General features: G+C 39.6%; 1 protein-coding gene across 1 annotated transcript; it reads right to left on the bottom strand.

The window, feature by feature from the left end:
- Window positions 1–119: 119 nt before the first annotated feature.
- LOC135256775 (solute carrier organic anion transporter family member 2A1-like) lies at window positions 120–23,471 on the bottom strand. Its single transcript, XM_064338912.1, has 14 exons — window positions 23,230–23,471; window positions 14,392–14,529; window positions 11,769–11,931; window positions 9,583–9,795; window positions 9,169–9,267; window positions 8,449–8,588; window positions 7,631–7,706; window positions 7,053–7,217; window positions 6,544–6,757; window positions 4,680–4,827; window positions 3,530–3,699; window positions 2,767–2,831; window positions 1,615–1,738; window positions 120–1,517 (listed from the first exon to the last, which is right to left on the bottom strand). Exons 1-14 carry the CDS (start codon window positions 23,290–23,292, stop codon window positions 1,397–1,399), a joined length of 1,899 nt encoding a protein of 632 aa, XP_064194982.1. The 5' UTR covers window positions 23,293–23,471; the 3' UTR covers window positions 120–1,396.
- Between the last annotated feature and the right edge of the window lie 1,820 nt (window positions 23,472–25,291).

Below are 25,291 nucleotides of genomic sequence, written 5' to 3'. Positions count from 1 at the left end.
ATGTAATGTAATATAAGCTTGACTAAAGCTGTAAAAGTAAATGTCATAGAAACTGCTGTTCAGATTTAAATCAGATGAAAGCTTAAAGAGCTGTCTTTCATGATTTAGTTTCAACAAGGTTTAATTTTCTTTACCTTTATTATATCAGAAAACAAAACATCAATATGTAATAATCACTCAAATCTATTGCTTTTAAGTAACATTTTAAATTATCATAGATTATATCTGTAACCTCTTTCACTTCATGTCTGTAATGATCCCATTCAAAGATTTTTTAAGATCCTACAAACAAAATATGAATAGCTACAACACTGGGTGACACTGTTCTGTTATTGGTTTACAAAAAAGTTTTTCACAAATTAGAAACATATAAATACAAAATATGTTAAATATTGCATGTTAGGCACTTGTGTGTTTAACAGTAACTTTTTAAGTAAAATCCTCTGAAAATGTAAATATTGAGCTTGATTAAAATGAACATTGACTTTCACAACTAGAAAAGGCAGACTATTTCCAATCAAACAACCCCTTCCACCAGGTAATACAGTAAACATTTTGCAATGCCATTCACTATTTGAGCTTCGAACATCTACTGACAATCTATATATGTGATTGCGAACACATCAATCAATTATAACGAATCCTTCCAATGGGCACTGTATTGGCTTGGAGTGTAGTATTTTAGGAATATTAACCTTTTCAAAACAACAGTTTTTTTTTCCAATAAATGCCAAAATGGCCAGGTATAACAATCATTGTAATACATTTTAAACATTATGTAAGTTGTTAAATGCAGCTCCTGCACACCTTACATACTGCATGGGAAATGTTACCCTGTGTATACGCATTTATCCTAATCCACAGGTTTAACTGTGTAAAATAGGAAATTCTGCATCAAGTACACCAGCTATGTGGGTAAGGAGCTTACAGCCAGTGACTGGAATGCTTTGTTGTGAGCCATTTTTACTCAGCCCAAGGGATCAGGAAGTTGCTGTGAGAATAAAAAAAATGTAAATATTTTGCCAGTACAAAGCGCTTAGTTGTTCTAAGTAGCAGCCAATTCCTGAGCGTCAGGGATGGCCTACAGTGACAGTACAAAATGAAAAGGCCCAAATGAATTGCTTGCTAAATATTTCAGACCCTCAGTAGTTGAAATGCAGTTCTTCAACCATTTGTGGAAAAACCCGCCTGTAAGGACACGAGTTTAGGCCACTGGGCTCAGTGGGGAGCCTCCCTTTTGAGGCTCTCTAGACTTGAGCAGTCATGTGACAGCCAGTCTCGCACGGACGGGTCTTCCCATCTCTCCTGATGCAGGATGGGCTCTGAAAGGGGCCGAATCACACTGCAAAAAAAGTCACAGGGGGTCTGAGTCTGAAGAGCTGCTGGAGGAGGCTCTTCACACTGGACCCTCTGGCTTCTTCTCCAGGCAGTACTCTTCGGTCCGCTGCACCTTCCAGCCCACCAAGGCCAGGAGGAAGATGCCCATGGCTTTGCAGCCCACCTGGAGGCCAAGGTACCTGCAAGAGGACAGAATGGGGGGTGGTGAAGGGTAACTCAACCTCCAGGTCCTTGCAATCCTAATACAAGAACGGTCGTATCGCATCGCCGCCCTACCTGTTTCTAAGGAGGTTGTTGTCGTAGTAACCGCAGGAGCCCAGCCTGTTGCCGCAGAGGCGCTTCCACCACATGCACGTGGAGTCAATGGCCATCCCAAACACAGCCGGGGCCGGCAACCAGGCTGGGGCGAGGTGAGAGTGACCATCGGTTAGGACCCGAACATGCTGCAGTGATTTATTAATGTCTTATATAAACACGCATCGTCCTCTCCTTAGAATACTGCAATTCCTGTCACTGGGGGGAGCTACAACACTGGATTGCAAAAAATAAACAAGGTGATGGCAAGCCCATTTTTGCTCTGTAAACGTCAGAACAGCACTAGCTGTACCATTCACAAGGTATTTGTAATTTGCTTAGCTTTGAGTAAAGCAATGCAATTGAAATCCCGAAAGGATATGATGTGCTCTCTTTAAATGGCAAGAATATAATAATACAAAATATCATGACATTAAAAGAAAAATTTGTTGTTCTAATATCATGCAACCTGGAGGCATAGATGCATCATCCTGCTCCTCTGATCTGCCTATTAAGCTTTTAATAAACGTCCCTTTACAGTACCTACATTGCCTTTTTATGATCTAGTCTAATACCCTGGGCTGCAAGCTCCCCAACCACTATGATTGCTTGCCCAGTAGATTTCCCATTACCTCCCCATTAGAATTTAGGACTTTAAGCACTGACATTGGGCCGGCTAGTGATGGATGGGCTGCTCTTCTACGCCGGTTTTTTCCTGAGATTTCGTCCCACAGGAGAGTATTTTCTTGCCAATGTTTCAGGGTTTTTCATCTGACTTGGGGTTTTAACTTGCTTTCTATGTTTTCATGGGGCTCAGGCCCAGTCTTTCCTATTCTTAGTTCCCTGTTTTCCTATAAAGCATCTTTGAAACAGAGCATAAGCAAAAAGTTCTATGCAAATCAAATTGAATTGAATTGAATCACTTATCATAATACATGAATGAAACAGAATTCTTGTCTTAAAAAAGTAATAACAAACCATAATTTCATATTTCATTTCATAATCTATCTGAAAGTAGAACTGCAGTAGAATCCAGTTCAGTTTAACAGTTAATATAATTTCTGCACATGTATACAGTAAAAATGTTAAAAAGCTTATTTCAGTGTCACTGAAATGAGCATTGATTGTACTTACCCAGCACCCTCATGAGCAAAAACTGAACTCCTATAGCAAAAGACTTTTCTTCATGAGGGACAGTTCTGAATTCAGACAAAAAGCAAAAGAAACAATTCAGCATGAAACTTCCTATCAGGAAAAAAAAAATGTAACTACCTTTGGAGAGTTTGTCTTCTGCAAATGTTTCAAAGCCTGCCTTAAAATTACACATCAGTGTTTCTGCCTCAATGCAACTAATTAACACTTCTCTCCCTCAAACTCGTAGATCTTGAGACAATCATCTTGATGTTGGCAGTGACACTGAGCTGCATAATGTCTGGGGAAGATATAATGTTTGGGGCATATCTTTTCTTGATTTGGCTTTGTACTCCACAGTTTTACATTTGTAATCAAACAATTCACATGAGGATAAAGTGCGCAGTATCAGATTTTATTTTTAAAATTTTATTTGTACACTTTGGTGTCACCATTAGAGACATATTTGGGACATATTAATGTTATGTAAATTAGTTCACTGTATATGGCAGGAAGCTCTTAAGATGTTTGTTTACCATGCAAAATATACTTTTGCAGTTAGCTTTGGCTAAAAGTATCTGCCAAATAATTGAATCATTGCAATTCACATTTATGCAATTAACAGATACACTTATGCAAAGTAGCTTAGGAAGTGCATCTACCTAAAATACATGATTACCATCTTTACCAAGGTTTTACCATCCATTATGAAGCACACAGTGTGGACAGGAATCTGAAATTCTGTAGCAGGGTAATGCTGCCCTACCTTAGTACCATCATGTAGATGGGGTTGTGGGACAGGCAGGCAATGAACCCAGCGAGGGAGATGATGAAAATGACAGGCAGGAGGAAGTGCGGGCAACTGTTTTCACATGAGCCAGGGCGGGCACTCCCCGGGACGTCCCGGTCCAGGACACAGCTGCAGTTGGTGTAGAACTGCGGGCACACGAAGGTAATTTTAACATCTGTCTCCTCACGACTACTGTGGCTATATCGAAGCTTGTTTTATGCTGTTACTTTAAATGCTATAATGTTAAAATAAGGTTAACACAATCAAATGTATAGTTAAAGTTTGCACTCAATTTGAGATTTCGATTAGCAGTTTTTCAGCAAATATTTGGGCTGGAAAACCCAGACATATTTGTAGGCCTGTCCTCTGTCAGATCAGAAGAGGGGAAAAATTGCCATCTGTGTCTTCTGAAGCATATCCTCCTTATTTTTTCCACAGGTTGGTTATCAGCTGAGCCGTGCACTCATTGTGTGGAAGGAATACACGTCATGTGCAGTTGGGGCAGGCAGAGTACAGGCATCATCCAGGGGAGCCGCCACTGTGCCATGAGGCAGAAAAGTGCTGCCTACTGAAACCCTCCCTCCTTAAGCGATGCCAAGACTATCCTGAGCAATGAAACAGTTTTTGTTAAGAGACCCTTTGATGAGCTTCTGGCCCTTTACTGCACAGAATAATAGAAATAAGTCGAATTGCTTTCTCCTGTTTACATTGAATTCCAGAAGACATGAGAAAAATCGATTATTTCTAAAATGCAAAACATTAAGTGATTTGTGCTACTTAAACAACTTCCTGTTCGTGCTTTTGTTAATTATAGTTTGGCTGTATTGGGTAATTGATCGCTACTTGAGCCGATTCTGTCTGTTGTGTTACGGGCTAAATTGGCCATCTTGATTCAATTAGAGTTAAATAAGTGGAGATCTGTCGGGAGATACAACCACAAAGCCAAAAAAGACTCAGCTTTGTGTTGATTTCCCTGCAAAAGACAACCCAGCTTCAGCTGATATGAGACGCTTGCAGTTTGTCTGAAACGCACTGCGGCTATGCTTCTATAAAGCAGTATGTTCTCATTAGGCCTGAGAAACACCATGCTGTTGGCTTTGATTGGTCTGAAGGATTGTAGACTCACTTGGACTCTCTTTGCTTTCTCTGGGTCCATTGAGAAGCTGGTGCAGCCTGCATGACAGGGCGAGATGTATTCCATGTTGTCCGAACCACATACCGGGTTGAAGGCGCTCTTAAGACAGGAGCAGTTGGAGTTGCATGTGGACAAGGATCTGCACAAAAATGATCAGTTCTAAACCAGTTGCTGTGGAAAATAATACATAATAAATAATAAAACAAGACTTACTACATACTTTTTTTACTATTTTAATTGCTTTTTCAATGAGGAGTCCAGAACACTGGAAACAGGTTTTCCATTCAAGGCTTTTTGTGAAATAATTAGTGGAAGTAGCCAATAGAATTAGGTAGTCAATCAGATAGCTAATCGATTAAAGTTAATCAAACTGTCAGTAGCTAAGCTAACTTCAGCAATGGCCTTAATCAACTAAGCTAACATGTGAACTGAATTTTAATTCATTCTAATTTTATACTAATTTCAAATCTAGCTTTTCTTGCACTGAATAAATGAACAACATGATAAAAACAAGATTTCATAAAATGTGTAACAAAAGAAAAAAATTAGTTAAAAACTTTCGTTGAAGTTCGTTGAAGGGTTTTAAAAGAACTGTAGCTGCTTTAGTTATCTAGCTATATCATTACAGATCTTTAACTGTAAAAATGCAAGCATTAAGCATGATTTGAGCAAGCATTAAGCAAAATTTGGTTAAATTAGGCAAAGTGGGGTAAGATTTCTTTAAAATAATAATATAATGTTAAATTATTTAAATCTAAGTGGTAAAATTCTAGGTAGGACAATTATTCTTAAACTATGCAAACAAGAGCTATTTTAGAGCTATTTAAATTTATAATACCATCACTATTCCATATTTGCAGTGAATCATTCGCTGGAAACTGGAATGGACTGCATTTTTATTTCAGCCTATATGTACCAAAATAGGAATACATCAAAACAAGTTAGCTATATAACATTTGCTATAAATAATTAGTTCACTGATAACGCCAGTATGCCATTTTGTTATTTTTAACATAATCTTTAATGACTTTTTAACTATTTTGACTGGTGTTTTGTTTGGAAGAATCTACTCATTATACTGCCATTTTGTGTGATAGTGCTGTCCATGCCAATACAGTTTCACACTGTGCTTGCCATGGATTCAAGCTGACCCCACTGAGGAGGCCTGGAGCCTCACTTCCATGTGAGGCCAGCGTATATGCAACTGCCAAGGAATTCTAAGCCTCCTCCCTCAGACAGGATTGGCTGGCTTAATTCCTTTCTCTGAATTTCTATTTGACTACGTAAGGCCTTGTTGATTATTATAATCACTCAATGCAAGGCCTCAGTCTGGCCTGGAGGAAGGATAAGTTGTTTTGGCTGGATTGAAATTTCTATTGACTCATCTCCTTGAGTGTGACAACTGCAAAACATCCTCTTACTTCATGATTATCCAGAAACTTGATAAATTGTCAAATGCATTCAATTGAACATGAATGACTCTTTTTCTTTATTTATAATACTGAAAATTATACCCTGAGAAAGATTATATCCTTTCCCCTGGGTTTACTATCTGTTGGGTCATCATTATTTGCCCTTTTTAAATTTGACATAAATCATGGTCAGGATCAACAGACGCAGTCTGCACCTACTTTGCATGACCTTCATTTGGGGAATGCAACCTTGGTCAGGCAGGACCAAACATGTTTTTAGTTTTATTCAAAACAAGATAGTTTGCCTGCTGATGATTAGTCTAGAGAGTCTGAGACGTAATGTTGAACCCTGCCCAAATCCAGTACATGTCCATCTGTATTCGTTAAATCTAAAAATGCATTGTACTACGTTAGGAGGTCAGATGAGGGAACCTTTCACTCACCTGTCGATGGTTGAAGGATCCCTGTAGGGGACATTGACCCCGGCAATCTTCTGTGTGGAACAGCCCATGAAAAAGAGAGGGATGCACAGCAGGATGGAGACAAACAGCACAGCCACGGAGAACCTGGGGATGGTCTTCAGGGAGAGGCTGGCCCGCTTCATGATCACCCCGCCTACGAGCATGCCCACGGCAGCCGCTGGCAGGTTTATTGCCCCTGTGGGAAGGAGGGGACAGGAGAGGAGGCCTCTAAGAGGGGTATTGGCCAATCAGCAGAGGCATCTAAAGCACCAATGAGAGGGAGCTACAGTGGAGTAGATACCAGAAGTACTCAAAACCGAGCAATGGGTGAAAGCTCTCAAGCTATCCAAAGCACGTTTGATACTTGATTAAACATGCTAAGAATTTTGGAGATAGCACAGCTGCTCAATGATGTTTGGACAGAGCGTACACACTTCAGACCAGGGTCAACCAAATATTTGAAATACTTCAGGCTAATTACTCCAGCTCACCAATGAGCAAGCTGGCGTGAGCGGCGGAGGTGCTGTACTGTCGCTCCAGGAACTTGTTGAGGAAGGTGGACAACCCGGCAATCACCGAGGAGAAGCAGCACTGGGCCAGAACCAGCAGCAAGAAGAGCGGACTTAGCAACAGCCTCACAAACAGCCGGGGGAACACTGCAATTGGATCAGAGCCAGAAATATACATGTGCATGGTCACGGAAACAAACACCACATACACAGTTGCTTCAAACATCTATTGGGAGATTTGGAGAGTTTTAATGGCAAGTAGGCCCCTCTTATAGAAATAAGCCTGTTGACAGTACCCTTTAAAAAGGCTTTGGATGACACAACAGTAACTGTAATACACATTACTGTGAACTGACCCAGGATATGGTGCCACACATTACATAGTAGAATCAATTAAATATATAAATATATATTATATATAATAATTTAAATATATATTAAATTATAGTAAAGAACAAAAATAATTCCAACTTTAGTTTCATTTGTCAGAATTAGTTAGAGAGATATGTGAGTACAGCAGACCGACCATCACCAAATATAATGTGTTATGAAGAACTTACTCTTAAGAAAGTCAAACAAAGATACTGCAGGCTTCTTTGGGTCTTCTTTCAAAGTATCGGATTCAGCTTCAGTCTCCTGGGAAATAATTTATTCATGTCACGCACAAGGAGCACAAAATCTGAGCTCTTATATTGGAATGTTGCTTTTCGAAAGCTATATGTGGGAAATTTATTTAAGCAATCTACTGAGGCACATTTCCCATGATTGATACACTTTTCTTTTAACAATTTGTTTTTTTAAGACTAGGTCTGTGTACCACAGTTCCAAGAAAGAAGCGGTATCACATCTTATCCACTAGCTTTAAGCAAATATATTTTCCTGATGAGGTTGATTGTTGCAGTATTAAATAACCTGGGTAGAGAGACCAAGAACTCAGATAAATGAGAGGGGAAAGACGGTAAGCTTTAAAACTGATACATTTCATGAGCATTTTTCATGTACCACTCCCACTGCTGCCTTACGAAGGTTCTATTAGCTGTTTGTCATTAGCACACACTGGCTTCTCTCACAGAAAAGATTTGCACAGGCCATCAGCCAACAAGTAATGCTATTCAATTGTGTGTTTGTATCTTTCAGCACCGTGTGTGTGTGTGTGTAGGTGTGTGTGCTGCTGTGTGTCTCTGGTTTTAGAAAAACATGTTTTGTGTTATGCAGCGGTACCATGTCTGTATATGTTCGGGGGTGGGGGCTAACTGCATTCTTTCATTTACAAGCAAATTATGCATCCCAAAGCAGTTCAGAACACATTCCACAAATGGCAATTTGACTGTTTTTAAACCTATGGAGAGAAGGCCTGAGATGAAATATAGCCACCTACATGCAACTCCCGTTGCATTTCCCGGGGGAAGAAAAAGTAGGGGATAGAGGTGAGAGCCAGACAGCCAGAGGAGACCAGGAGACCCATCCACCAGGCCCCGACCCAGCGCGGATCAGTGGGGCTCAGCTCCAGAACGCTGGCTGTGGGGTGAGACGCCTCAGGTTCAGCAAAACCAAGGGTACGAGTGACCACGCACCACACATACTGCATATCACTGCTGAGACTTGAGAGCTGCTTATCTTGAAAAAACTCGTAATTTATCTTGAGAGAAAAATAACTTTGGAAAGTAATACAATTCAATGAGATATGATTTTTAATGCACTATTCACTTTAATTTGATATATTTTTAGCCTTGTACAGTATCGTGTGATTTAATGCATGTTGGTTTTATAATATGATCTTTGTAACTTTAAATCTTTACAGATGTTATTCTTTTAATATTCTTTTTATTTATACTCACTAGAAACTAGAAGTTCAGCTGGGGTGCATGTATTTGGCAAAGTTTAGACATAGCTTCTCCTGCTAGGGTCTTTATATTGTTATCAGACTGTTATGGTTATATATGTGTGTCCCTGGGAATCTAAAAATGATTATGATTATGTCATATGTGAAAAAAGTCAATAAGCAAATGAAAAACAAACCCAGGAAAAGTATTTTGTCAGGTGACACACCTAACCATCCAAAGCACAGTAGCAAAGGACCAATGTAGAGGTACAGTACCTGGGTCAGTTCTGCCCACGTCCACGTAGATCCGCAGCATCACAGATCCCAACAGATATCCGAAGGCGGGCCCAAACACAGAGACCGAGAAGAGGATGGCTGGAAAGAGTGAAGTAGACGCGTGTAAGTATACCCGTGCGTCTCTTTTTAACGGCTCTGTTTGAAGTGTGCGGGCCAGACCTGGCTCAAATATGTCTTTGTTTTGGATTCAAATACTTTTCTGTGCTCTATTGATCTTGCCTGGTATAACTGAGCCTGCCAATATGACCAGGAGGTGAGGTTTGCACTTTTTGAGAGTATTTAATTGGTTCCAATACACCAGACAAGATCAGTAAAGCTTAGAAAAGTATTTGAAAACCAAAACAAAATACGCATTTGACCCAGGTCTGGTGCGGGCAGCCGGGAGGTGGTTACCGATGTAAAGAGGAGAGTTTCCCGCCTCCGCGAAATCGTCCACGTAGGAGATGCCGAACGGCTGGATGGGCACGGAGCCCACCCCGAACAGCAGCTGGGCGGTGGCCATCAGTAGCCACAGGTTGCTGGTGTCGGTGAGCTGGCGGGAATCCTCCTCCCCGCAGCTGTCCGCCGCTGAGGAGTTTCGTCTGAGGTCGCACACATCAGGGTTGTCTGCGGCGCACAAACAGGGGGACTGAAAACCGCCACACAGAAACCTGAAATATGTCAACAGAGCAGGACCTTGGGATATCCAGGCTAGACACAGTGCTGGATACTCCATATCACAGGTGTCAAACTTCAGTCCTGGAGGGCCTCAATGTCTATGTATACTGGTTCTTTGGGGGTTCACGGTACCAGTGGTTCATTTAAGTAATTGATTGGCTGAAGAATCCACTTACCTGATTTTCAAGGCCTTAACTGTAGTTGATGGAAAGGAAATCACAAAAACCATCAGATGACAATTTAGTTTGACACCCCTGCTCTATACCAAGGTTCCCTAGCACTAATCTCAGATAGGAACATGGCCTGCTAGTTTTTCTTTCACCTTAACATCCTGAATCTGCTTTAACTGCTTTAACTGATTAATCAACTGCTAATGAAAATAAGCAGAGCCCGTTGCTTTTCAGGACCAAGGTTTCGGAGCCCTGCTCCAGCAAGTAGATTTTACACTGGGGCAGCAGGAAAGGACACTTGCAAAAAAAATAAATAAATAATTGTTGTGAGTCTGGATCCTAGTATTACTATAGTCTGAATTTCCCAAAACAAATTTCATTACCTTTGAAAAGCACCCCAAACCTGATTCCAAGGTATGTAAGCTCTGGCATATGAACAACTTCCGAATATGAATACAAATGAACAGGCTATGAGATCTTTAATCTTCTTGGTGGCAGCTTGTGATATAAAGTTTCTGCATGATTTATGCTCTGTAAGCATCAGGGTAGACTCTAAATGCAGCCAGCAGCACACCCGTAACCTGATTGTTTTGAACTGGTCAAGTAGAAAGACTCCAGTATGAGGATTCGGGCACACATACTGCACATGGCTAATACCTATCCAGGCACCAGGAAATCAAAAGAAAATACACTACAGCAGCTTTGTGTCCTCACATCCATAATGCATCAGTGTAGGAAATAATGGAAGACCAGGCAGTAACAGAATATTGTTAGTTTTGTGAACACAGGAACTCTGGAAGCTGTAACTGTATACTATACAATATGTAATGACACGGTAAGTTGTAGCTCTCACTGACCCAGAATAACAAATGATTTTGAGGATTAAATGATTTTGAGATCAAAAGTCAATATAAAATGGTTTGCAATATGGCAAAGAAGATCCTAAAAACCCAGGAATTATTTCAAAAGCCTCTATTGTAGCAAGCAAAGCAAAAAGAAAATTACATTTTTTAGCAGATGTGTTTTTTTTGGCTCTGCTTGCCACAATAAAAGCTCATCTCAAATTCCTCTTTGCCTTTTTTATTTTTTTTTTATTTTTTACTTTGGCCTTTAAAGCCATCTCACCCAAATCATTTTTGACTGTTATTTTCCATTACCACATTCTGCAACTTGGGTTTTCTCCCATTTGACATTCTCACACCTAACATTTTTTCCCCCAATGAACCGTGTGCCAGGTATGGTGCCATGGATAGCAATATACAATTACAATGACAGACATAAGTGTAAAATTATATTGATGCATTTTAGTCAGCTTCTAGTCCATCAACGAACATAAATGACATGCATTGAGTTCAAACAATCTTAATATGTGAATATTTACATGAATATTCAAGCAAAACCTCAAACTTGAACCTCAAACCTTTGCCAAAGACAGCACAATGTAGGCCTGAGGTACTGTCATATTTTACTAAACTAGCATGAGTATATTTTCTTGACCACTTGCAAATCAATAATATAACAAAAAAAATACAACATTTTGTTTGTGAGTAAAATATTTCACCTGTGACAAGGTTGTAAAAAATTCCCCAGATTCTCATTCAAACCAGTATATTACTTTTGAATAATTTGAGGACAAAAAATCCAGCAGCTTGTACCTCTTGTCTTCTCCCTGTCTAACTGAGCAGAGCAACCTTACTGAAAGGTGCAGGAACAATGTAGACCTCACCTACTAAAAACAGAGATGGTTCTCACCCAATAAGGTGGAGTAGAAGACATAGGGCTGCGACAGGAACTGAGGTAGGGTGAGGATGATGGCGCTGACGGACATGAGCAGGCCTCCCAGCCCGATGAGGCGTGGCCGGTGAACCCGACTCCCGAAGTAGCTCACGAACACAATCAGCACCGTGTTCCCCACCTGGCGCAGATACAAAGCACCTTCAGATCAGTGCCACATCGGTAAGCCTGCCGCACAATGATCACATGTACAGCCAAACAAATAATCAACCAGGGTTTTTGCAGAGACTACTGAGGCTCCCTGCGTCAGTTATTTGAAATACAGTTGGGTGGAGGGGGGGTCAGATAGTACAGCACGATGCATCAAAAAGTGCAATGTGTTCAAGGAACTAATTTACTTAAGAAATGAACTGAAAGTTATCTTAAGACCATTGGAGATGGTATGCATGCTCTCTCATATACATGCTATGGAAATTAATTGTTTATGTGTACAAGCCATGGATGGTTTCAAAAACAATGGAGACTGTAGTGGCAGCTACAAAACCTTAGGCTGCATTCTCGCCACTCCAACTTTTGAGATTCTGTGATGATTTTGCGTCAAACTGCTTGCACTCAGACAGAAATAGAAATGAAGGTCAGGCATTTTCTGACACAATACAATAGACAAGAGGCATGTGTGTGAAAGGACCAGGCTTCAAAATAATAGACTACATAATGGTAAAAGAGGCTTGGAGAAGCAGGTGCAGGAGAGATGATTATTCCAATTTAGAGGTGGGCAATTATATTCCTGGAGGGCTAGTGTGAAGACTTTTATTACCACCAATTACCTTGGTCTAATTAGCCAATCAGTTGAATACAACAACACCATAGAATAGACCACAGTAAAATCTTTCATAGAAGGACCCAAGAATATTCTCCATCTGGTAACCATGGGGCCACTGAATACATTTCGCAAAATATCAAAAAGTAAATTATAGGGATGGTTAAATGATTCAAACAGGTGGGCATGAAATATGGAAACAGATCATGTCCATTTTACCTTCTCCTGTTCTAGCCCCACATCGGATGATCAATTATAAATGCCACTGGGCATGTCGAGGAGCAAGCTCACACGACCAGGATCCAAAATGTCACAAATTTGACAGCTTGTTTGACAAATGACAGCTATTGTGCTGAGTCTCCAGTCTTCTAAACAGAGAGTCAAGTAGTTATGTATAATTTTAAAGTAAACTAGGTAAAAATATCATATTTCAATCAAACTTGGTATAGCACATTTCACACAACAGCTGCAACTCAATGTACATAAAAAGGGGAATGGATAAAAGTAAAATTAGATTACTCCGTGATGGCAAGAACAGCAAAACAGCAAACAGCAGCAATAGCAGCAATAATAGTAATAGCAATATGAATAAATACAGTAAATAAATAAATAAATAAAGGCAATGAAAAAAAACAAGATAAAAGAGATGCTAAAAGGATGTGTCTTAAGATTAATATAAAAAATGTTCATGGATTCACAGACCCAGGCTGTTCCAAAGGCCACAACAGCTGAAACATTTCTGAATGATCTGTTTATAACCCCCCCAGTCCCCAATGGCAATTCACATCGGCTGTGTTTCTTTTATTAGAGACAACATGTGCATTTATTGTGTATATCACTCTTAAAAAGGTTTTTTACTCTTATCAGGAAACTGTCAGTAAATCCCAAACACGTCCCCCTACTACAATAGCATAGTGGAATGCGTGCACATATAAGGCATTTCTGTCCTTGCATCATCATGACAATGACCAACAGAGGCAAACTGCAGAGCGTCACCAGAACCAACGTCTTCGACCTCAACACCCACACCACCCAAACCACAAAGCCCTCGTTGCTACATCTGATCCGGCTCACGCTGCAATTTTAAACCCTCCTATCTGGTGGGAGGTACCGGAGTCTGCACCATGAAAAACAGCTGCTTCAGCAGGGACACTCATTCCCTGCCGCATCAGAATTAACAACAACCTGTGATTGATGGTGTCTTAATCCCTGCTTGAAGTGTTTAAGTCTCTTCTTGTTCCCTGTTCCCTTGTCTCTTGTTCTGCCATACCTTGCATGCATTTACAATCTGTGAATAAGAATCTCCTCTCTGAGGACTATAAAGTCTAAAGTCTAATTATGAATGATATGCGGCAGTTGGTTCACATATGGATGTAGTATTCAAATTGCTCCAGTAATAAAATACAGAATATTTTGCTGAGATACTACGGTTCTTGAATAATTGCTAAATGAGCCAAAAAAATTGCAAAGAAAATGACTTCCATATCTTATTTAACATATCCAATCATGCTAGCATTGTATGGTAATGAAGTGATCAAAACCCAAAACAATATGCCAGCATGCTTACAGAGATGTTTCTGCAGACCACTACCCAAAGCTGCCCTAGCAATACCCATGCACACATTGGTATCAGACACAGAATGTAGACTCAGACGCAGATTATTCAGAAGAAACAAGAATGTAGCTGAATCCTTGGGTAAAGTCTAGCTCCAGGGTAATGGGAAATAAAGTCCAGAGCAAAGTCTAGCAAACTTCAGACTTCATTTCCCATCAGCACTGTTAGAAAGGCTTGCCCTTCAGGGCTGAGAGGCGGTGCTCTACCTCGTGCAGGGAGGAAATGATGCCTGAGGAGGAACTGCTGAGGCCAAAGCGTCTCTCGATGGTGGTGATGCTGCTCTTGAGGTATGCACTGTAGAGGAGCTGGGACAACTGCAGTAGGCCATGGCACAGAACAAAGAACTGTGGGGAGAAGACAAAATGGGACTGAAGCCTTAGGTACCACTTTCTACTTCTACCATTCTGAAACAGGGGTCATTGGATAAGTCCCCATTCCAGCAAAATCAACTATCACTATAACATCAGGACCTTAACGACAGGATTGAGTCTCCATTCCCACTGCAAGAATCAACTCTATAACTACAACACTGGGGCATTAAGCACAGTATGAGTCCCCATTGTAGCTATAGGAATAAAACTTGCAGCTACCGTATAACACCAGGACATTAACCACAGAAGTGCCAATTCCAGCTATAGAATCCATCTCCATAATTACAGCACTGGGGCACAAGTCACATCCCTTTCAATTCTGTATAATAATACATATTTAGGAAATAGACCACATAGTACCTACGGCCCAGCATCAGCACAGTATATCTCATTCCCACAAAATAGTTCAAACAGGATTTGATGCTCAGATCCAGTCCTGAATAAATCACCCCATGACTGATCCCCTGTATTTTTAAAAAGTCAGACATATCACCACGCCACAGCGTCTGTAGGTCAGGCAACTGCAACTGACATAAAAGTTCATTTAAATGCTACAGCTACACATAGCAGATATTTATCAGAGAGCAGAAACTGAATCCCATTCATTTTTTTAAAAATGGCTTTGCAGTGAAGTCAGTTTTTGTTTCTTTTTGTAAAAATGAAAGCATTTGCAGATTGTCAAACTGCCTTCCTAAAATGTCAGAGGCTAAAACAAACTTGAAAAAGATGTGTCACTGTAACAGAAGCATTGAGCTTAACTCAGAAGAGTAGCAAATGTGAAAGTAAATGTATAAAAAAGATTACTTAGGCCACTGAAATTGAGCTCCAGGACATTTCTTAGACAACTGAACGTATTTGACTTCTTTGCTTCAATTATGCAATGAGACTTAACCCATCAATCCAGTTTTACATAGTAGCACCCCTTCACAAAGGAAATGTCACTAAGCACTCAAGAGTTGTAGCAACTATTCTACATTGCACAGTCTCTAGCTGTACTCAAAAAGCCATATAATTGAAAACATTTACAAATTTTTTAGGTTATGGAGAGTTAAAAAGATGGTCTTCTTATGATTTTTTTGGGTCACCAAAATCATTCAAGCTTTTTCATGTGGAAAAAGACATTCTTACAATGCAGCTGGAAAGCTGTGGTTTATCAAAAAGAAAATGTGGACACAATACAACGTCATTTACCACAAGCTGAACTCTTTCGATTACCATGGGCTAATTCAGGACCCTGATCAAGAAACTGGCTAGATTTGAATGTAAATGTTCTGACTGAATTGAACTGCTTGGTTGTTTTTTTAAATTTATTTTTAGTTCATTTTTAAATATTCATTTTATCTCTTGGAATCTTTAGCGTTTGCCTGTTAGTCTGTTTTTTTTCTTTCGTCTTCAGGGCTCCATTGATAAAGGGACCCAGTGTATCAATGTGATTTCCCTGTACAGTATAAATTAAGGTTTGAAACCTTACAGTACATTCTAAAAGGTTGCAATAATCTGTGCTTTCTGGATAAAGATCTACACTGCACTGGAATAAAGCGATACTCATAGATACTGTTGGTTAAAATCAAATGTTTACCCAATCAAATGATTGTATTGCATTGGAGGAGCCTTACCCCACATTTGACATTTTTAGGAATTATGGTTAGCAATGTAACCATTTACCTTTACAGTCTTTCTTTCAGAACTCACTGGCTTGGTTTCTGCCGTTGATGAGTCTGTAGTCTAATAACAGATCCTGACCACGCCAGTGCCAACTGTAGATGAGAGCCAGACAGACTGTCATATAATTGGCCAAAGCATTGCCTGTGTCAGCTGCACAGAAGGTGTTCGGCTTTAACACAATGGTTAGCAGTCTCAGATCTGGATGAAGAAGCACAAGTGTCCAGACAGAGTGCAGCTGTTGTGCATACCATGGACAGAGCAGTGTCTGTAAGCAATGGACAATGAGCTTGTGCCTCCATGGACAGAGTGCATGCGTGTCTGTGCACTACCCAATGGACAGAGTGCATGCGTGTCTGTGCACTACCCAATGGACAGAGTGCATGCGTGTCTGTGCACTACCCAATGGACAGAGTGCATGCGTGTCTGTGCACTACCCAATGGACAGAGTGCATGCGTGTCTGTGCACTACCCAATGGACAGAGTGCATGCGTGTCTGTGCACTACCCAATGGACAGAGTGCATGCGTGTCTGTGCACTACCCAATGGACAGAGTGCATGCGTGTCTGTGCACTACCCAATGGACAGAGTGCATGCGTGTCTGTGCACTACCCAATGGACAGAGGAGGTTTCAGTGATGGTATGAGCCAAAATAATATCACTGGGCTTTACATAGCGGGGATAAAATCTGACTTTAAAAAGCTATGGCGAACAGATGAGAGATTTCAATCAATGTGAATCTTTCGATCTCTCCCACAGGGAAAGTATGCAGCTTGAAATTAAAACTTTTAAAAGGATGTACTCTTTTCTGTACTTCTGTACAAATTAATTACATTTTTTTGCTTTGAGTAAATTAGCTTTCATAAAAGTTTGAAGGTTTTTGCCAAGAATGATTTTAATCTTACCCCCAGGACATTAAACAGTCCTGACGGCAATGTCATAGGCAATCCGTCTTGTAAGACAGTCCATAATTCACCGTGGATATCTCTGCTAAATATCAGTAATGGGATGTGCTTTGCTGTGTGCATGTTCAAATTCTACCAACAACCACACACGAGCATTCATCAGCATGTGCACTGGCATACGTGTGAAGTATGCCTTTGGCTGTGAACATACAGTTCTCACATTCCTGAGTGAACTTATCACTTGTTAGTCTCTTCCGTGGTTTGAGGGGAGGAAGGGTAAGTAGATATACGCCGAAGTGGCTTGAGCAATAAATTACATCTATTGCATTTTATGTGATCCTAGCGTGATATGATGACATCTGCACGATAGCACTAGCATTTCCACAGAATGAGCAGGACAAGTGACCGCACAACTCAAGAAGTTCCTTTGCTTCTATATCTCCGGCAGCCATTGTCCATATCTGGTGTCTTGCTGCGTCTGGAGAAAGGCAGGAAGTTTTTTGGTGTCTATTTTCAGCGTTGACGTAGAAATATTGTTTCAAAATGCTTTATGTCAAGTGAGGCACGAGGATACCTTTGGGCTGGTGTTGATCTTCCTTCATGAAGTAACTTTTCTACACAACAATAATCCTTTCCTTTGACAAACACTACAAGAGGGTTATCATGTATTTGTTCCGTACATAAAAGCACTTCCTGCTCCAGGATTGGGCTGCATACAGAGAAAATAAACACTACCGAGCAAAAGAAAAAACCTTGGCACAAATTTAACATTTTTTGGCAGCTGTACAACTAACCAACAATCACCAGCCACAAGTCTGCAACAGATCGGAGGCTAATTTATTTCTTTTTGTTTGGCGAACACCTGTAAAAGCACGCCTCTGTAATATATCACAAACTTTCCTCCTTTGCATCTATTTTTTCTTCACAGAAGGGCTTTATAGGGCTTCATAATGGGAAAAGTGTCCTCAGAATTACTTGGAAGATACAATCAAATAAAACTCAATTTTCAAATAAAGAGAATAAAAAATTTAAATCATTAGATGAAGTAAAATTAATATTACTCATGTTACACCTCTACTATAGCTGGGATTAAATCAACATGTTCCCTTAACTGTAACAGACAATTAAAAGAAAGGATTTTTTTTCCACAAACACTGTTGGTGAATTCAGCAATCAACTCGCAAATACGAGTGTTATGCTACGTTACTTGTAATGCTCACGTTTACGTGTAACTCAAAGTTCAAGTTAATTGAGTACAGGCCAGTGTATGACGGTATATACTTGTATACTAAGTACTGCAATAAGTCTTTCCTGACTGAGAGGGTCTCTGTAAATGTACTTGAAGTATTTAAGTAGTTAGGGTGCATGTACAATGACATCTATTCATAAGAATAGCCAGTCACTACTATAGCCACACAGTCACAATGATCCAAATGATATCTAGCAAATCATGTGATATGCTAAACTTACACGTTATAAGAGGGGTCAAGAACTATACAGTTTATACAGTTACAACGGTCAATAGTTGTTCTGCGCTTTGAAAAGCACACACAAATGGTCAGGCAATATTGCACGTGAAGGAGTCTGCCTATTTTGATTTGAGCTGTTGAGATTATATCCACTTATTACAGCATACTGTTTTGGTTACCAACTAAGGAACAGCAAAGTAATTTATCAATTAAAAGACAGTGGTAAAATTTCAATTTCAAATGTAATTTTATATATCACTGACCAACCTGCTAAGGCCTTGGTGGCCTCAAAAAATATTCCTACCCGTAAAGTATAATAAAGGTAAAATTTTTGGATCTCAGTTGTTTCAATCTGGAGCCCCCTATTGTCTGATGTCAAAGAAGTTTTGGGGCGACATAGCTCAGGAGGTAAAAGCGGTTGTCTGGCAGTTGGAGGGTTGCCGGTTCAATCCTCGTCCTGGGCGTGTCGAAGTGTCCCTGAGCAAGACACCTAATCCCTAACTGCTCTGGTGAATGAGAGGCATCAATTGTAAAGCGCTATATAAATGCAGTCCATTTTACCAAGTTTTCCCGTTAAAAATGTCATAAATAAGAACTAAGCACAGCCTTGGCACAACTACATCTGCTGATAGTTCTGCAATGAAGATGATGAAAGTGGCAAGAGTTTCACTGACTATTATTTCCACCCTGGCGCACAGTCTTTATTTGGCCACTCTGCAGCTGTTTCCGGATGAACATCAATTAAACGAACAACCGCGGTTTTCCTTTCAACAATTTCCTTAACAACACAGCACAAATCAATAGAGCTGCCTCTACACTAAGACTGACATGGCCTTAAAAAATAAATAAATAAATCTGGGACCAAGGCCTGCTATTACGGTAGTTTGCATTCAGGTGTTCACGTCACTCCCCACAGCGCCTGCAGGTTCATACACTAACCCACAATTTTCCCTGACATTATGTAAAAACAACTCTGTGATTACTCGCACATTCTCGCAGAAGGGAGCCTGTAGCTATCGCTAACGTTTGCTGCACTTAATGACTCATGTGCACTCTGCTCAAGGGAGAAATGATTAGCATGAGGATGTTGTTGATCTGACAAGCTGTAGAATGACTGGGGATATGCAAAAATGAAAACAAAATCAAATTAAAATGCACAAAGACACACAGAAGCACCCAGGCACACACACACACACACACACACACATACATACACACTAAGAAACTAAAAGTCTATTTTTTTAAATTTACAGGCTAGAGTAGAGAGAGGGGAATGAAACAGAAGTTGCCCACACTCTTCCAGTCATTATACATAAGCACAAGTCTACAGAAACTACTCTGTCAATTCCAAACTTTTTTTTATTTTTGGGGGGGGGGGGTCTGGAATTACACCTTTATACTTTACGGATATTGCTGAATAGGTAGTGATACGATAAACTATGCTAAATTGTAGTTACGTGACTTGAATAAAATACCTCAGTCAGATAGTCTGAATTTTTACACAGAACCAAAAGTAGAAAGCGCAGTGACAACTCAACTGCGATTATAAGTGAAATTGAAGTTCAAAAGTGATACTTCTTGGACCACAACTACACATCCACCATCTGGCCAGTGTGTATAAAACCATGCTCAAAGGATGTGAGTCTTCATATTAATGCCTGGAGCTTCACTGTCTGAAGAAGACCAGAATAACCAAAACATGTTGTTCAGAGCACTGAATGTTACTGATTCCAGCAATTAAGTATTTTCCATTGTCCAGCTGTTGGGAGAGAATACTCCTGTATTCTGCGTCACGCCAAGCATCGTGTAGCAGTAGAGACAGAATTTTTGTTCACCAAAAGCAGGTTGTTTGCCTCCTTAGCGTACGGTCTATGCTGCTGTGCTACCGAGCATGCCTCCCTCATTTTGATTATGCTCCAGCATGAGCACAGCAGGATCATGGGAAGGGGGTTGATAAATCTGGAGGTGAGTGACGTTAGTAGCACTGCATCAAAGTGTCTGTTGACGCAGTGAGAGGGCGCATTCTAACAGGCAGGTGCAGACCCCTCCCTGACATTTGCTAGTGGGCGGGTGCCGTCGATGACCTCACAGAAGAGCAGGCCTGGGCCAGATATGTATTTTTCATACTAAAAACTAGATGCCAGGAAAACTGGAAAACACTTGAGAATTTTCAGTGTTATTAACCAAACATACAATCGTACAGCCAGTTGAAAGAAGAAATCCATTTGAAAATATTTGTGAAACTAGAAGCTTCTCTTAAAATGTGCAGGAAAATAAATAAATAATTGTTTGAGCCAGGTCTGCAGCAAAGCAAGTCTAAACTGTGGAAAACGACACCGCATTACCTCCCCATTGTACGGACAGCCCTCCAACTGCTACCCTTCCCAGCTGTACTGCACAACAAGCAATATAGTAAACTATATACAGTAAAAGCTAGCTAAAAGCCCAAGGTCCCAAGCCAAGGGAACTAACTGCACTGTTACTTAAGTTCCAGGAGGTATTGGCAGCCCGTGGTGGACATTCAATAACCTCTGCTGCATGAGTTTGAATCGGGTTTGAATCCCAACTGAGAAAACAAGGGCCAGAAAAGAAAGAGCCATGGCAAAGGAAACCCAACAATGCTTTCTTAAAAGAGACTTACATGTTCAAATACATCAGGAGTTTACTATCACCATAGGAAAATATCTCTGCCTGCTGGGTATTACCTTTATTCTCCAAGGGCAGAGAACATGGCCACATGAAGAAATCTAGAAGCGGGCTTCAAGAAAACATGCAGAAACAGGCACAGCGGCCAAATTATTATTATTATTATTTTATTCTTCACGATTGCTATCTGGCAAGTCAATCTTTGTCTTGGCTGAACTCACGAAGCTATGTTTGTGAAAGAACTAAATGCTTCCATTGAATGGCAAGTCAAATTTAAAGACAAATGATTATTGAATCCAGGCCTATGTCTATTGATGAAAGAGACCTCTAACAGCTGGATGCTGATACTCAGCCTGGACCCACGGGGGAACAGGAGAAATTTCACTCTGCATGTATTTTCTAAACTTAGACCATGATGTTGAAATGTATGTCATAATCTTTAGTAAAATTTGTACATTTTTCAAGTACATGCCTATGCTCAACAAAGTAAAGATCTATCACTATAAGAAGACTACATTACAAACCAAATATCTTTCATTTCAATAACTTTGTCCTATATACATGAGCAAAACAGAATCTCTGGTGGCTGAATAAGAGATAAACAAAGGCTTTGTCTACATAAACAAAGGCTTGATCTGCATTCATTACTGAATTTAGCTGACTTAATTATCATTATTTGACGCATGCTACACCTTTATTGAAAATATTGCGATAGGAGATCTCCTTCTGTTCCATATCTGTTCAGCTTACCAGAATACTTACCAAACACCACTCTAATGTTTGTTTATGTCATATGGCATTAACCCTCCATCAAATTAACTTAATAAAACACTTCTTAACATCCTTTCTACACCATATTCAATAAAAGGTATTTTTACTAACCAGACCAACTTATCCAGTTTGACTTGCATAGCAATACCTTGTGACACATTACCCATACATGCATCAAGTTATTAAATAAGGCAATTCAAGCTTATTAACACACTCAAAGGTAGACGTGACCTGTCTGGGGATTGAAACTGCAGAGATTACAAACCAAGCTAAACATCTGCACCTTACAACCATCCGACGCAGCCAAACTAAAACAAAATACAATGCAATGGGACACGCATGTATTTATGCAAAACACTTCATAGAAGGAGCCAGATAGAATGTAAAAACTTGGTCTAAGCATATCTGCAGTTTAGAGCAGCACATTCCAGGTGAGTTTAAACAAGACCAGAGAGATTATATTCTACCTAAGGTAGACCACTGCACTGCATGTAGCTTTTGGCGATTGTTCAAGTTTTGCTCTGTCAGTCATATTAAACGAACTTTTATTTTGTACTCGGGGCAAAAAGAACATCCATATATCCATGGGTCTCATATCTTGGGTGTATCTAAGTTCTATGCAGTTTTAGACAGCATAGCCTACGTATGATGATTTATAATGAGGATTTTTTTCTCACTTTAAAAAAGGCAATAAATTCTCATTTTAAGGCAGAATGACCCAAGGTATTTTAGGTCATGTTCTTTCCTATTATATTTGAATGTAATAGGACGCAGATTGTTAAAAACAGGTTCTCTGAAAATCACTGTTTAGTGCTATAAAACAGCCCTGTCACAACTGAGGGACAAACAAAGCAGTAATGCTCGAATCAAATAAGAGCTTTTCCATTTTGTATTCAAATATGCTTTTTAAAGGTGGTAGCCTGCATAATGATAAAAGAGATACATTAAATATGGTGTAGGCTATTGAAGGCTGTTGCCGTTAATGATCGATAGTATTTGTGCAGATAATGCTACATTGTATGTGCTGTGCGCTACGGCACTGAAAATTAAACTAGTGTTGGGAATAAGGGAGTGGATGCTGAAACTTATTGAATGAGGACACTAAAGCACAACATGCACCGTTGTCAAATTTACGAACCAACGTCAATTATTACCAAAATAAAAAATCAACACTACGAACAATTATGTAGTCCATAATAAATAAATAAATAAATAAATACCTTGATGTTACAGAACACAGAAGTTATTTTGGAGCTTGAAATCATCTTGGCTTTCTTTTCCATTCTAAAGGATATTGCACTTTCCACTTTGCAAGATAAAGTCCGCGCGTTTAACACCTCAACGTTGCTTTACCTCCAACCAGTGACATCTCAGAAACACGAGCGCGTTGGTTCATACTTCTGAAGGTACTTTTATGTCTTTCTGTGATGTAATTTGACACTGCTCACAGAATTTTAGCTTGTAGAGACACGAAATGTTTCACATGCAGAGCGTCATACAGATCGTCATACAGAACCAAGTTTGCACCACTTCGAACAAGATATGACGCTGATTCATATGATTTATGTAACTTAAAAAAACTTTTTTTTAAATAAGGTATTGCATTAAATCATCCAACAGACATTTGTAGAGCAATGATAATACCTACTGTTGATAGATTTACCATGCTCATTCTGTTCGAATGCAGTATGTTTAATGTTTACTGTCATACAGTAAAATAAGTCTAATTTGATATAAATCTTTGTCATTTACGTTTATTTATGACGTTCATTTTATTTATTTATTTATTTATATATTTATAAATACAACCTTTCTTATCAGACATCCTGTAGTTAAACTATAGTAATTTCACACGGACTGCGAATGCTTCTTAACATCCGTCGTGTAGTTCTGTCTATTTGTCTTTAATATCCCTCTGGAGAAATCGACGTTTCATAAAAGTCTAAATATAAATTTAAATTAAAACAATTAAATTAAATTAAAACAAAAAAGTTTACCCTTACCTTTTGCCCAATAGAGTCAATAGACTGTATTTATTTTGCAAACACTGATATTTTATTCCATTATAAGTTTAGAAATTAAATTGACCAAATTCAGATTATAGTGCACTGTATATGGATTTAAAAATGCAAACTTGGTTATTTAGTTATTCTATTTCAAACAAAGAAACTGAAAACAAATTGGCTTTGTCATCTCTCCCAAAATTGACCATTCAAAATACTGTAAGGGGTAACATTTCCATAAAACTCTGGGTTTAAATGCATGTAGAAGACTGGAACAATGTGTGTGAACTAACTATCTCTAACATCACAAACAGATAATATGGTTGCAACTATACTAATGCATCCAAATATTAACATACATTTTTCCTGGTTTTATCAGAATATTGCAATGGCACAAACAAAACTGTATGTAATTCCCCTCAGCCTCTAAAAATCTGAATCACTTGAATCTGGGATGTGTGTAATTCCCCTCAGCCTCCAACAATTGGAATCACCTGAATCTGGGATGTGTGTAATTCACCTCAGACTCTATCAATCTGAATCACCTGAATCTGGGATGTGTGTAATTCACCTCAGCCACGACCAATCTGAATCACCTGAGCCGTGTCCAAATCAGCGCACTTGCCAACTATAGTATAGTTGTTAAGTACAGTGGATGAGAAAGTCGCCAAGTAGGCTAAAGGTTCGCTGAATGTAGTGTACTTAATATACATATGTCCTGGGTTTTGATGAGTACATTCAGGAGCATACTTTTCAGAAAGTAAACAACAATTTTCATCTCATAAATATGACACACAGCTTCACTGACGTTTTCCTTCAACAGCAACAATGACACGTGAGCATGGTTGCGCAAGGACGGAATGTCTTACGGCACTTCCACAGTAATGCTGGAAATAAGACAGCGTAGTATGGAAAATATTTTTTGCACACTGTCCATCACTTACTAAAGTGTATGCACTGAAACCACTGTGTCCTGACAATATATACAGTCTACTAAGTATATTGCATACTATTTAGTGTGTAGTGAACAGCATCCCCCATACTATTCGGCCATGCTCAGGTGTCAGCGTCATTGTTGTCGTCGTTGTTGAGGAAGGAAAATGTCAGCAAAGCTGTAAGTCATATTTATGGGACAATGACCATGCTCTTCCTGAAAAGTATGCTCCCCAATATTCTCAGCAAACCTTCTCTAACTTTCCCATCCTGTATACTCAACAGTAGGCAAGTGCACTAATTCAGACACGGTCCTAAATCATCACTGTAAACCCAGTACAGATCA

The sequence above is a fragment of the Anguilla rostrata genome, chromosome 6, assembly GCF_018555375.3.
Source record: "Anguilla rostrata isolate EN2019 chromosome 6, ASM1855537v3, whole genome shotgun sequence".
Lineage (NCBI taxonomy): Eukaryota > Metazoa > Chordata > Actinopteri > Anguilliformes > Anguillidae > Anguilla > Anguilla rostrata.
The sequence above is the reverse complement of the archived record's forward strand: the minus strand, read 5'-3'. Positions and strand labels throughout refer to the sequence as shown.

What these genes read in the sequence shown, in the direction of transcription:
- LOC135256775 (XM_064338912.1), bottom strand. Translation starts at nt 23,292, where the DNA reads ATGGAAAAGAAAGCCAAGATGATTTCAAGCTCCAAAATAACTTCTGTG. An exon ending in AGAAAGCAAAGAGAGTCCAA is followed by an intron (nt 3,700 to 4,679) that starts GTGAGTCTACAA and finishes GTGTGCCCGCAG; the next exon opens with TTCTACACCAACTGCAGCTG. An exon ending in TTTGCTCATGAGGGTGCTGG is followed by an intron (nt 1,739 to 2,766) that starts GTAAGTACAATC and finishes ACCTCGCCCCAG; the next exon opens with CCTGGTTGCCGGCCCCGGCT.